Source organism: Tamandua tetradactyla, chromosome 23 (genome assembly GCF_023851605.1).
Source record: "Tamandua tetradactyla isolate mTamTet1 chromosome 23, mTamTet1.pri, whole genome shotgun sequence".
NCBI classification, from domain to species: domain Eukaryota; kingdom Metazoa; phylum Chordata; class Mammalia; order Pilosa; family Myrmecophagidae; genus Tamandua; species Tamandua tetradactyla.
This window is the reverse complement of record NC_135349.1, coordinates 44,645,339-44,660,151: the sequence shown is the minus strand read 5'-3', so window position 1 is coordinate 44,660,151 and position 14,813 is coordinate 44,645,339. Positions and strand designations below refer to the sequence as shown.

Here is a 14,813-nt window from a genome sequence, read left to right as displayed (position 1 = left end):
AAAACGTGGCTTTTCTAGGTACATACATCATTTCAAACCATCACAGTTCATATCTTGGTTAACCATGGTTCTGGGGTGAAAAAAATTTTTTTAAAAGAAAGGAAAAGAAAGATCTTGAGAGGAGATAATGGGCTGTATAATGAACCTTCTTCCTCTGCTTTAATGTCCATTAACTGGAATATGTCCTTTACAAAGTCTTCCAACAGGAAGATAATGAGAATTGTAGAGATCAAAAGCCCTGTTCAACTTTCTGGTGTTTTCAGGAAAACAATGCCAGAGCCCAGAAACCTATAGAAGAGAATTTAATACCCACCCAAACTCATTCCCTTGCCTAACTCTAGATCAAGGATGATAGGCAAGTTTACCAGGTCATGTTTACTTCACATCATTTGAAATGATGGGGCAGCAAGAGATTGTGCTGTGGAGTCAAGCACTCTGGTTTTAAGTCCCTCTTCCACATCTTGTCGTGTATGATCTTGGACAACTTATTTGCCCTCTCCAAGCCTCAGTCTCCTCTGTAAAATGGGGATAAAAGGAATAGCTTCACAAAATAACATAAAGTGTTGACCAGTGTGTTTGCAACATATTAGCTCTCAGTGACTATTTCTGCATTTTTGAGCAAAATAGGATGTCACTGATCATTGAGCCCTAATATCAGACACCTAAGCCCTGGGGACAGTCCTGTATTCTGAGAACTGCAGAGGATGATGGTGTCTTTGTGAAGTCTATTATAAAAGATGGAAGTCAATCCCTTTAAGGGGAGGAGGCCAGGACTGGGCTGTATTCAAGGAGCTTGACCTTGGACTAGGATTGGGCTGTATATGAGTACCTTGACCTTGGACCGATTCTGGGCTGTATCCAAGGAGCTTAACCTTGAACCAGGACTGGGCTGTATCCAAGGACCTTGACCTTGGATGGGACGGGGCTGTATCTGAGGAGCTCAACCTTAGACAAGGACTGAGCTGTATCTGAAGAGCTCAACCAGGTCCAGGGTGGAGGTGGAGGAATTATATCTCTTCTTGGACCTTTGGAATTGTTCCTTCATTGAAGAGAATGTCCTCTGTGCCTTGTAAGGTCAGTGCAGATAATACCTGACTGTAACCCACCTGATGTTAGCCTCTGTCAAAAACAAAGGGACTTTGTAGGAAACCTCTTCTGCCTTACATCTATTTCTTAAAATTCTGGACTGTTCTCTCTCTGGCTTAGAAAAAGATCCCATTTTTAAAATTGTGGACCTATAAGAAGATAGGCAACTTCCTAAACCATCTAAATTAAGGAACCACCTCTTTCTAGTTCACCATCTTGGAGGTTCACACAGCACAAGAAGTATATATAAACCTGCCATAGACTTACTGGGCCTGGCTTTAGGAACTTAAATGGTTATGAATACCTGTAGACATCTCCTGGGACATACTAGAAAACTCTCACTTAGATGCCTGTTCCCCCACCCCTTGATTAGCTGCTGCATTGAGGAGCATCGTTAGGGGCCTCAATCTTGGGTCTCTTCGTTCCCCTGAGATCCTCTCTGGAATCCTGCTATACCCATAATCCAGGAACTCCTTGCATATTGCTGGTCACCACGTGGCGAGGATCCACCGGGCCCTCTGGTTTGGAACTGTGGGGTGCATCCTATTCTGCCACCCCTGGGCTAGTCACCGAGGCTGGACTCTGATCCTGGGAGGCTGCTGGGACCAGGCAGGACAGTGGTCCATGGAGCTAAGTCAGGGCTGCACAAGACCTCAGTATTCCTAGGCCCATGATGCAGACATTGCTCAAGGTTGATTTTCTAAAGGCAGTTAAAGTGACTTTCTTGGAAATGCCCGAGAGCACTGTTATACTCTGCTCAACCCACTCCCACATCCCCACCACCAGGGAGCAGCATCGGCACAAGTAAGGGCCATGTCTCCTCCATGGGCCCAAGTTCCCGGTGGCTGGCTGTTACTGGAGAGAGGGAGTTAAGGCGCTCACAGACAGGTGCTTCTATTTGGAGAGAGAGGAAGGAATGAAGACAGCAAGGTGGTACCATTTTTAGTACAAGGAGACGGTGACAGCTTGGTGTACGTGTGATGCGTGACATTCTCGAGTGTAAGTGTGCACTGCCTGTTGGAGTGGAGAGTGCGCACCTGGTGGCTTATCTTTCTGCCAGATTCCATTTCAGGAAGATGCCTTTGTTGCCCAGACAGACATTCATATAGCCCTGACTGCTCAGACGCCGCCTGGCTCAGGATTCCTAATGGCTGAGGGTGCCCCACCCCCCCGCCCCCAGCTCCAATTGTGCCTGGAAGGACTCTGCAGGGGCCTTGGGCCTGGCATGGGTGACCTTGGCCATGCCCTTTCCCCTCTCTGGGTCTTGCTTTCCTTGTCTTCAAATGTGAGCATTAGAGTAATATGATTTCAACCATCTGCTCCACATCCAACATCTCTGAATATATGAAAGGAAAGTATTAGATCTGAGCTTCTGAAAGATGGTCTGTGTTCTACTTTAGGATGACAGACATGTCCATAAAAAGCTGAGATTTTTTTCCCCTAATGTTACTGAAATCCTTTATTATTTTAACATAGGCAAAATGAATGTGGTGAATGTTTTGTTACCTCCTTTTCTTTTTTCTCCTTCCTTCCTTCTTTTGTTTTTCTTTCTTCATCTCCCTCCTCTGCTTCCTCCTCCTCCTCTACTTCTTCTGCTTCTTCCTTTCACTTATTCATTCTCTTTAGCAGCTGAGTGCCTGTGAAGTGTCACATACTGTGCTCAGTGCTCAGGCTAGAGACAGCAATGATGTTGCTCCTGCCTGCACTACACCAGTCCTTTGGGAAAAGCTCACATGTTCAGATCGTAGTGATGAATGGGTCCAGGTTTGGTAAGAAAGGATGAAGAGGTGGGAAGGCCTCTTAGAGGGGGATGTTGCCTAAGCTGAGTCTTGGGCCACAACCTGAAATAGATTGGCAAAGAAAGTGAGGGTGAGGATGGGACAGTTAGGAAAACGTTTCTATCCCCTTCACTGCCTGATTAACGGATCCCTTTTCTTTCCCCATCTGACCCTGGCTCCTTCCTGAGCTCTACCCTCACCCTCAGCCCCAGGACCCAAAGGGCACCCTGATTCATCACCCACCCCATCCCTGCCCTCTCCTTACAGGATGATAATAAGAAATGCATTCTGACTGCCGGCACTTAACTGTTCATTTTTGCAGAGGTTGGCAGTGAAATGGGGCTGGCTTTTCACCACCTTGAGAAAGGCTAATCGACATGCCCACCTGGCTCCCCATAGCTCCCCAGGACCACAGCCCTGCATGGCATGGGCTCCATTACCCTGTGCCGGGACAAATACAGAGCTTTGGGCTTAGGAGTACAGTTCTCAGACCGGGCTGCTGGGATGAATGAAGTTTACTCTTACATTCCTGTGGTCTCAGTGATCCACCTTGTGGGTTGGCTCACAGGGTCTTTGCCCTGCTTGATGGCATTAGATGGTGTCAGCGAAGTCCCCTGTCCTGCAAGGCCCCCGCAGTGTGAATTTACAGCAGACTTGTGTCTGCTAAGGGAGCATCTCTTCTTGGAGACTTTCACCTAATTTATAAGCCCAGCAGGTTTTCTCCTCTCCTCTTTCCTCTTTTTACTTTCTGCTGTTGCTCTTGCTCCTTCTCCTTCCCTCTTTCCTAGTTTGCTTTGCCCCTTCTCTGTTAATCCATCTCACTCTGCTTTAGGACCCCTTTGCTCTAACAGACCTGGTCTTTTTAAGTGCTAATTTAATCTTAACGCGTGCTGAAGCAGCCCACAAAGCTTAAAATATTCTGTATCTGGCCCTTTACAGAAAGTTTTTGCTGTCTGCTGTTCCAGATGTCCCTCTAGGGGTTCTCACTTTTTGAGACTTCCTCCATTTGCACTGTTCACACTGTGCAATGATTGCTCTTTCCTGTGTGTCTCTCCCATTAGACTAGCAGCTCCTTGAGGATAGTGACTCTCTCATCTTGGGTTCCCAGCGCTATCACTGCACACACATGTAGTAGGTGCTCAGTACTTAGGCGATGGATCACTGACTGACAGACTATATGCCTGACAGACTGAGTGACCGACTGGCTGGATGGAGCAAACATATTCAATGGTTAATTAGAGTGGAGTTCTTCTTGGGTGGCCCTAAGAAGCTTTATCTTCTGCAGTAAAGTTGCCTCATTGTACAACTGTTCCAGGACTTCCCTCTCTGCAGTCAGTTAATCAGCACATCCCCAGTGAGCCCACAGATGAGGTCATTAACAAAAGTGGCTGACACTCAGCATGGTGTCATGGAGTGTAAGGCATTGTACTAAGTGCTTTTTAGGTGTTCAGGTCAACCATTGGATGGAGGTGCTATTACTACTTTCATTCTACCAAGGAGGAAATTGAAACACAGAGGGGCTATGTAGCTTGCCCAAGATCACCTAGCCAATAAGTGTGGGGAGGGGGTGTGCCACATTCAAACCCAAGCATTTGAGCTCTGGAGTCCATGTTCCTCACTAGTAAGTTCCTCACTTAGCCCTTCGGCATGCACTCGGGAAGCAGTGGTGTCTCCTTCCCTGTGTTTTAAGACAAGGACACTCCTTTCAGCTTCTCCACTGCCAATCTCAAAAGCACAAGGCAGTCAGTAATTGTTCTTCATCATCCTGTGGCATACTTAATGAAATTAACCTTCTGTAATTGAATGGGTAATTCAGGTTTGATCTAGCACTCCAAAAGGCACCCATTGTGGGCTTTATGAGCACAGAAGAGAGTGGAAAGCACTCATAAAGAACGTTCTCAAAATAGCTGGCAGTAAATATTTTCCTGTGAAAGAGGTGGCCCTATGGAGTAGAGTCCTTGCAAGGTTCCATGCCAGTGAAGCTCATAATGACTATTTAATGAGCCTTGGTTTTGTCTTTCTGGAAGTGGTAGTAGGTTGGTTAAAGTAAGGGTAAGAGAAAGGACGCTTAAAATCAACATCAAGAAGGGGGAATAAATACACTGGGCTGAAAAATAAAATAACAAAAGAAACTAGAAAAATGTCTCCTGCTATCACTGCCACAGGAACTGAAGTGGTATGCATGTGATTAGTGTATTCATTCTTTTTTTTTCATTCATTCATTCAATAAATATGCTAATCATCATCTTAGGTCCTGAGTGTTCATTAACGAGCAAAACACTCCTATCTTTTGCCTTCATGGAAACTGGCAGAGCATCATGGAAAGTCAGATGATAATCAGAAGGATGCTATATATTCAACACCCCAGGGACATCTGAATGAGATGTTGATGGCACCAGGCTCAGATGGCTGAATGTTTCTTCTCACAATAATGAAGAGCTTACCAATGGAATAGGAACTACTCAAAATCTGTTGGCAGAAATTTTCTACTGAGGCAGTGCTCAGTTGGGCCTCACCATTTTGGCTTCCTACAACCCAACACAATCTTTCTTAGCTAAGTATTAGGTTGAAATTTCTTTTTGTATATACATACAATGAAATATTATGCAGCAGTAAGAAGGAATGCGGTCCTAAGCCTGTGACAAATATGGGTGAAGCTTGAAAATATAATGCTGAGTGAAATAAGTCAGATATAAAAGGACAGATATTATATGATTTCATTAATATGAACTAACTATTTAGAACATTTAAGCTAAGAATCTTCAAATATAGTGTAGGGTACCTAGAGATAGAAGTTAGGGAAAGGAGAACAATTACTTAATAGTATAAATTGTTAATGTTTGGGAATGGATAGAGGTGATGGTAACTTGTTATTGAGATTATAAGTAATAGTGCTGTATTGTATGTGAATTTGATTGAAAGTGATTGTTTAAAGTCATGTATATCACTGATTAGCACTATAAATATAAATAGGTTCTTGCAAGAACTGCTACAAATATAAAAAAAGTAGAGGATTGTACGGGAAGAACATAGCTATTGTAAATATTAGCTGTAGTTAAGAATAATATTTTAATATTCTTTTATCAACAGTAATAAATTTACTATACTATGGGTCAACAGGAGGGGGGAATAAGAGATATGGAAGGATTTGGATTTTATTTTTTATTCTTATTTCTGTTCTAGAGTAATGGACATGTTCTAAAATTGATGGTGGGATGTATGCACAACCATGTGATGATGCTGTGAACTCGTGACTGTATGCTTTGGATGGTTTGTGAGATATGTGAATATACCTCAATAAAGTTGGAAAGAAAAAAGACTCCCTTTTTGTAGGCCAAATATAGTCGTGTCAGCAGTTTCATGTCCCTCGACCTAACATAAGCCTTTATTTAGGTTCCCATCAGGTCTTTTGAGGGGGCGGTACCTCTGTCTAAGGTGTCTTACAGAGTTCTGCTCAGATCTCCCATATGTAGCTCATATACTTAAACTTCCTCAGGACAGTCTCCTCTTCCAGTTTTCCAAGCTCTTGGGGGAAAAAAATGTCTTATTCACTGTCAGATACTGATTATCCATTGACCTTTGATCGTGGACCAGTTGTTGATGATGGTGGTTTCATATCCTGATGTGGACTAGAACTAGAGCACAGATAATGTCCACCCCAAACTCGGTCTTGAGCATCAATTCTTTGTTTCCCTTCATTTTATCCAACCTGTTCCCTAAACATAAGTTTTATCCTGTCTCTATGGTCTCTTTAAAATTTAGATGTTCATTCTGCTTGGATTCTCCCTCCTCCTTTCCTTCGCTGCCCTCTGAGTCCCAACTGGAATCTTCTCACCTAACGCGAGTTCCCTCTCTCTCTTTCTTGTCCCTTGGCCCAGCTTGGACCTGCCTTGTGGCATTACACAACAGGCTACACCAGCACTCATTTGGGCATGTATCACGGTCAGAGTGCAGCTTCTGGAGCCAAACATCCTGGGTTCTAATGCAGCCTGCACTTATTAGCTGTGTAACCTTGGATAAGTGTCTTAAACTCTCTATCTTTGTCATGTGAAGATTAAATGGAAAACCCTTAGAAGAGGCCCTGGTACATGCTAAGATATATGCTAAGCTCTCAATATGAAATGGCTGTTATTTATTATATATTGCTCTATTAGATGGATCTCTGCCATTACATAAGCTGCCTTACTTTCTGTATTTTAGCAGGAGTGGATGTAAGTATTTAAAATAATACCATGGGCTACCACCATTCTTTCAAATCAAATCTTTTATTCTTAAAGCATTCATACAGTCGAAGAAGGGCCACAGAGGTACCAGCATGAACTCTGAGGACTTTCCTACCTTGCCTTTTTTCTATAAATGCATAGATATATATGTTAGTAGGGGTCTGTCATTAGTAGAATTTTAAAGAAACAAAAATGAAAACTTTCCTGGTGCTTGGTTCTACCCAGTCCTTGATATTCCAAAGACTCTCAATCAATACTTCATGTATCAATTTTTACCTTTTATCAAACCTCATTTTTAGCCATGAAGATAGACGTTCAGAGAAACTATTGGGACAAGGTTGAAAATCCCATAAATAGGGAGGAAATTAGTCTAAACCAGCAGACTGCTCTCCTCACTCTTAAAGCAAAATCAGTTTCCTCTTGTTGTTATAGCAGAGATCATGGAAACCAGTTGGCCAGAGGGTCTAATTAGATTTTGAAAACCCTTAAGCCAGAGTTGAGGTGTTAGCTATTACTTTTCATGTATTACTTTTCAAAGCTCTTTCCCAAGAAGGTGTTTTGTGATGTGACTAATTAGAGTGCTTCATTTTACTGAATAGAAGTTAAAATAGCTCCACCAGCTAAATGGTGGCCCCCTCCCCAGCATCCTGCCGCTGTCAACATACTTTGGGATATCTCTATTGGCAGCACAGTTTTTGGGAAAGGACCAGGAAAGGGCTTTTAGAACACTTGTCTTCAGATAGTTATCTAAGATAAAAACGTTCCTCCCAAATTAGACAACAGTAGCTGAAGCTGCCCGCATCCTGCCCAAGGGAGCCTGAATACCAGGCTTCAGGCTTGATGATGACAAAGCTGGTGTTCCGGAGGGTCCTGCAGGGTGACAGTATTAATAAATTACAATTCCCGTTTTATGAATCAGTGTTGAGGCTTAGAGAGGTCACCTGAGCTGACCAAGTTCACACAGCTTGCCGTGACAAAACCAAGATTGGAATCCAGGTCTAGGTGACTTTACAGCCTACATGTTTTCTGCTGACTTTTCCTGCCTCCCCAACTCCAAAGAGCTGCCCTTATCCTGTTGCTGAAATCTCTTGATCAAATGATGGGCAACCCTGGCAGATACCGTCTGGCAATGTTTTCTCACTATTCTCATGTCTAATTGCTCAAGGCAATTGAGAACTTTTTAAAAAGTCCCCAGCCAGTGATCCTGTTTAATTTCTCATTTTCTTTCACTGTGATATCTCAAGGCTCTGATGGGAGAAAGCAGGTGATTTTTTTCCAGATAATCCTCTTGTCCTTGTTGTTGCCTGGAAAAGCCTGACCCTATCACAGGACCTCAGTCCATGCGGATAATTATGTAATTGGCTTCCCAGCACCCTGAAATGCAGCTGAGAATTTCCATAAAGAGTCTGGGTTCATAGTTATATCTGTTTGTCTTTCTTCAAACAGCAAGCTGTCCAGATGAGGTGCTTGGAATGTTAACGCATTACAACCAACCCTGCCCAGTTTCTCACTTCTACTTAAGCATCTCCTTTTGCCTTTAAGACAGTAATGATTTGCTTTGATTTCAGCATTTACTCTGCCCAGAGGGACAGTTTGATTCAAATGATTGGCTACCCAAGGTGAGTTTTTTCTGGCTGCCTGTGAGGTTTACTGTGGAGCAAGGAGCAGTTCAATTTGAACAAACTGTTACTGAGTGACCTACTTTCTGCCCGGCATGGTGTAAAAACCTGTGGGTAGAGAGGTGGAGGAGACACAGCTCCTTACCCTCAGGTGATGCTCCATCTAGTGGGAGAACAGGGGGCCAGGCACAGCAGCAGGCGGGGGGTGGTGATAGAGATTTGCCTCGGGCACCAGGGAAAACGCAGAAATTGGTTACAGTGGAGAAAGGGAGGAGGAGCTAGGGAAAGATGTTCCAAGGAGAAGATGCTTGAGACAAGCCTTAAAAGAAGAGTAGAATTTATCCACGCAAAGAAAACAAGGTGGGGCCAGGCAGAAGGAGCAGGTGGAACAAAGGCAGAGCAAGGACAGGTAATATGGCACGTGGGGAGGGCTAGGTGTTATTTGGTTTCGCTTCATCATGCAGTTCAATGTGGGTAATGAGGTTTGTACCTGGTACTATCACTTAAAAGGGTCAGGAAACCAAACCCAAATTGACTTCAGCATAAAAGGGAATTTATTACTCCATGTTGATGAAAAGTCTCAAGGTACATCTAGCTTCAGGCATAAATTGATCAGGGATACAAACAAGGTCCACCTGCTCTGTTTTCTGTGGTCACATTCTCAGACAGGCTCTCTTCTCATTGGCAGAAGGTGACTGTGGCAGATCTCAGCCTAATCAACTTGACATCAAGTAAGTGAGAAAAAAGTGAGACTATTTCTCAGTAACCCAGGATAAACCTCATGAAATCATAGATCATGTCCTCATTCTTGAACCAATCACTGGCCAGGTAAATGAGGTTACACAGATTTTGCTTAGCCCTGAATGCTAGGCTCCATCCAAAGTATGCAGTCCAAGAGTAGGAAAGATGGTGACTTCCTGAAGAGTTGCCAGGCCACAGGCACCAAAGAGGATCCAGGGGCCCAGAGCAACAGAAGTCTAGTATAAGCTAGAGATGTGGGGCTTTGTCTGTTACACCAAGGAGCTTGGGCGCTCCCCTGAATGGGACCAGGAGGCTGTGGAGCATTTTAAGAAAGGGAGCAGCCCAGTTAATAAGTGATTGAGACCAGCCCTTGAGGAAGCATCGGGAAGATGGGCTTGAAGGGAGATTCTTGGGGATTCTGGCAAGAGTCAATGAAGAAATGAGCTCAGGAGGAGAGAAAAGGGAACAAACCCAGAGGAGGTGGCATTGGCTGGACCAGACACACTCGTTTGACCAGTGAGAAAACTCTCTAGTTGAATTCTATCAAGTTGTCAAGTTGGGGACCAAGCGCTGCGGAATAATACGGCTTTTGGCAATGATTTTGAACAGAACGCTTACCTTTCACAAGCATCAGAGAAAGTCTGTCTACTGCAAAAAAAAAAAAGCCATTTCTGTTCTTGAATAGAAGAGTTTCAAAAGTACTTAGGGCTATTTTTATTTATTCAACAATCCGTCCTCACACTCTTGAGATTTCATCCTCATTACTCCTCACCACGTTTTTCTAAAGTACACATCACATTCATAAGTGCAATTTCAGGGCTCTGTGAGAAAATGGAGATGCACTGTAATAGAAAATTAGCTTCCCTGCCAGCTCCTTCAAGTTACATTTTCTTTCTCATTGATGGCATTGTTTTTTTGGTGGGTGGTGGGGTGGTGCGGGAGGTGGTGGTGAAGGAGTCCGTGGGATTAGGAGTGTCAGTGATTAATCACCAAGTGATAGCTGCTTCCTGTAACCCATCATTTAATGATCTGGCAACAGCTCAGTGTGCAGGATGACCCATGACCCCCTCCGTTTTATTTACCAACAAGAAGATAACCCATGCAGCAGCCTTTCACCTCTTAAAAAAACTACAAAACGCTGGTGTACAGTGATTGCATCACTTTAAGAAATAGATGGTTTAAGACCAAACTGGCCTTGGTGGGCACCTCCCACTCTTTCTACCTTAAAATAAAGGAGTGATGTATCTGACCATGTACCAGCAGCTTCAGCTGTATAGTTTTGGATTCACTTCTAATGAAGGTCCATTCCCAGCTGTTTGGTTTTGGCTAAGTTATTAGGCCTCTTTGAACCTCAGTTTTGAATATGGGGCAGTTGTAAGTCCCATTCACCCCCATTGGATTGTTGTGAAGCTTAAATAAGAACAACAACAGTGTAAGGTGCCTAGCAGAAGTACCGGCTGTGTGACCCTGAGCAAGTTGCTTGACTTCTCTGAGGTAATGTTCATCAGTGATTCTCAAGCAGAAGTGATCTTGTACCTAAGGGGACACTGGACAGTGGCTGGAGACATTTTTCATTGTCACATCTGGGAGGTACTCCTGGCTTCTAGTGGTAGAGGCCACAGATGCTGCTTGACATCCTGCAATGCCCAGGATGACCCACACAGCAAAGAAGAATCCAGCTCAAAGTATCAGTCATGCAGAGATAGAGAAGCCCTGATCTATGGAAAGCACTTAGGACAATGCCTGGGGCTAGCTATAAAATGGTACATTCTGTGTCCAGACACTGAGTTAAATTCAGAGGGTCAGAGATCAAAGATGAATTTACCAGGCAGTGGTGATAAAGGTACCTGTCAGAAGGCAGGCCACAGTGGCTTAGCAGGCAGAGTTCTCACCTGCCATGCCAGAGACATGGGTTTGATTCCTGGTGCCTGCCCGTGTAAAAAAAGAAAAAAGAAGAGGTACCGGTCAGGACCAAGGCAGCGCAGAGGAGAGTTACACCCAGCCTGGGAGGTTCAGGAGTGGCTTCTCCAAGTCCTGAACATGCCGTGAATTGTTTTCCCTTCTCTCCTCCATTTGGCCTGGCTGATGTGAGAGGAGGGGCTATAGCTGTGGTGTGACATGCGGTGGCCTGCCTGGGTGACCGCTGGACTTTTCTGGGCATGCATTCATGTGGGCCTGCGGGGGAGGGGAGAAGCAGGGTGTTGAGGTTGGTGGCAGGCTTGGCATTCTGGATAACAGGTCTTCCCTTTCAAGTTGGGTTTTAAAATAAAAGTGCAGCTTGTTCATTTATTTAGTTGCGTTTGAGTCCATTTATTAGTAAAAGGAATACTTTAAAGTTTGAAGGTGCCCTTCATTTTGGCAAGTTGCTAAGTGCCTGCTTTTTCAAGGCACAGAAGCCTTGGACTCAAAACAGATTCTCAGCAGCCAAGCCTAGGCCGTCTCACCAGCATGGAGTAGTCTGCCTCCTCTCCCAGCCTCCATCTCCCCCCACCTCTGTTCAGAAGGAGACACCAGAGTGCAAGTGCAGCATTTCCACAGGGGAACTGACCTCCTTACCTTTCCAAAACAGGAATGTTAGAGACCCTGTAGGAGCCACCACTCTCCACTACTATGTCAATGGCAGACCTGACTAATCAGTTACAGAGAGCTCAAACCTATCCTCAGGCTCCTTCTCTGCACAGCCGCTGCTTTCTCCAGGCAGCCACCACTGCTGCTGGAGATGGCAGGCAGCTCTAGAGTTGGTAGATTTATTTGTCATTCTTTCTTTAAATCCTTATTGACTGTGTGGCCTGGTTAAATCATGGAACCCTTCCATGTTAGTTTCCTCTTCTACAAAATGGGGGTAATAGTGCCTGCTTTGCCTGATTGTTATAAAAACTGAACGAGGTGAAATTTCTGAAGTGCCAACCACAGCACCCAGCTTACAGTCAGTGCTCAATAATTGCCTTCCTGTTGGCATAAAACTTACCTTTCGAAGGCTGAAACAGGACTCATTTTTATTTCCTTCTGATGCTGTCACTTATCCTTTCAGGATTTAACTCCTCAATCAGATTGTAGGCCTTGAGAAGCCAGGAAGGGGGCCTTAGGATTCTTTTTGTCCTCTGGCCTTCCATCAGGCGGTGGTAGTTGGATATATAAGATTGTGGCAGAGAATGCTATTGCTTACCCCAAATCCTATATTTTATTTATCTCTTAGTAACAGGATCCTGGGCATTATGCCCACATGAAAACACTGTATTTCTCAGCCTCCCTTACGGATATAAGGCCATGGTATAACCATGTGACTAAGATCTGGCCAGTGAGATTCAGGTGTATGTTGAGTGTGGCTTTCCAGAAAGGCTGCTAAAAGAAGATACCTCTGCTTGGTGGTCCATCCTTTGTCCTCCTTTTTCTCCTTCCTGCTCTCTAAAATTCAGACATGACAGTTAGAGCTCCAGCAGCCATCTTGGACAATGAGGTGACCTTGAGGATGGCGGTCAGACAGTGAAGATGCAGAGCAGACAGATGGAAGGCACCTGGTCCCTGATGACTTTGTGGAATAGCCACACCAGTCTCAGACTACCTCCATTCAGACTGCTTGACATTGGGAAATAAACCGTCAATCATTAACCCACTGCTATTTTGGAGCCAAGTGCAATTCCCGACTGATATAAGAGATTGAGAGAACAGCATGCCCAGAAACCTACAGGTGACATAGCACATAGTATTTAGGGATCTTGGGGTTCATTTCTTCAACAGCTATTTGTGGGTTCACATACATGCCAGTTGCTGCTGTGTAGAATGGTTCATGTGCTGGGTTAAGTGGGGCATGGCCAGAGAAGAATCTGAGGAGAGAGAGGTAAGCAAGGACCATCTTACAGTGTTCTTTAAGCCTCTTCAGGAACTTGGTCTTGATCGTGAGCTCAATCGGAGAGTCATCGAGGAACTTTAATTGGTTTTTTGTAACCACTGCTCTGGCTGTGGTGTGAAGTGACTGGAGGGGAGACAGCTAATTTCAGCCATCTTGAGTAGGTTTCTTTCTCCCATAAGAAGATCTGAGCTGTCAACCAGCCCTAGTAGCCCTTTTCCTACACCAGAACCCTGAGATTTGCTTGGGCAGCCAATCAGATGTGAGTCTGCATCTGGCGTTTTCTGAAGTGCCCACAGCTCTAGGGGTTCTGGGATGGGCCTTGTAGACCCTAGTTGGCACCCATCGAGGGCCTTTTGGCTGAGAGCCTCCTCCATTTCTGGTCTGACACATGCCGAACAATGGAAGCTGGTTTGGTCCACATCAGCCATGTCTGTAACTGACCTCTAGGTGGCGGTAGTGACTTGCTACTGCTCGGGCTCACAGAGCATGGTAACTGCGAAGTCCTCTCTCGCCTCCAAACTAGCCCGAGTTCCCTGTCTTTTCCTCCCCTAGATTCTGGATCCAGGTACCTATCTCTGTCTTAAAGGACACCCTTCCAATTTCCTAGTTTTCACTGTTGTGAATGCCTGATAATTTCATCCAGTAGGTTTTATGATATCTTTATTTGTGTAGGAGGCTGGGCAAGGTATCATGCACAGAAGCGTTCTTACACAGATCTTGGTCCTGCCTATTAAAGACCACCGCTTGCCGGCAGGCTTTTATCAGGCACAAGCAAAAGCCAGAAAGGGTGCCAGGGGTTGGGGGAGGGAGAATTCAGCAGTCTCTGTGGGACTGGGGTACAGGCTCTAAGTCAGAGTGAGAGGATGAGGCTGGCTAGGCAGGCAGGGAGGAGACCGTGAGGAGCCTCAAGTGTCTTGGCCAGGGAGTGTGGATTTTGTCTTCCACACCAGGGACCTTCTGTTTTGAGTTTGTGGTGACCTAGCTCCAATGATGAGCCTCAGACTCACCATGCACAGCTAGGGACAAATGGGGCTCTAACCCCTTCCTCGCTTTAACCAGAGCAGCTCGGCACTCATCTCTCACATGTGTCAGATCTACACATAGGGTTATGTTGGAAAAGAGGTATGGCGGTGTGCCAATTTGAAACTGTTGTGTAACCCAGAAAAGCTATGTTCTGTAATCCTGATTCAGTATTGTTAGGTGGGATCTTTTTGATTAAGTTGTTTACATGGTGTGACCCAACCAGTTGTGGGTGGAACTTTTACATTAGATGGTTTCCATGGAGGTGTGACCCACTCCCATTCAAGGTGGGTTGCTTACTAGTATCCTTTAAGAGGAAACCAGTTTTGGAAAAATCTCCAGAGCCCACACAGATAGAGAGCTTTGAAAGAGAAAGGTCTTCCCTCCCACCACCCCAGAAGCTATTTGAAGGGAAACGCCTTGAGAGAAAGCTAGCAGATGTTAACCATCAGCCCTTTTTTGAATCAAGGCGTCTTTTTCTGGGTGCCTTAGTTTG

At 44.8% G+C, this 14,813-nt stretch overlaps 1 protein-coding gene across 6 annotated transcripts in view; it reads left to right on the top strand.

The window, feature by feature from the left end:
* Positions 1 to 14,813, top strand: part of SNX29 (sorting nexin 29) — a 669,987-nt gene that overhangs the window by 507,033 nt on the left and 148,141 nt on the right. Inside the window, exon 19 of one of the 6 annotated variants that reach the window (XM_077141765.1) lies at positions 8,656 to 8,858. The exons of the other annotated variants lie outside the window; for them this stretch is intronic. Within the exon in view, the coding sequence (XP_076997880.1) occupies positions 8,656 to 8,784 (129 nt within the window). The 3' untranslated portion in view covers positions 8,785 to 8,858. Of the gene's footprint in view, positions 1 to 8,655; positions 8,859 to 14,813 lie in introns of those variants that run through there. 6 annotated transcript variants of the gene reach the window in all.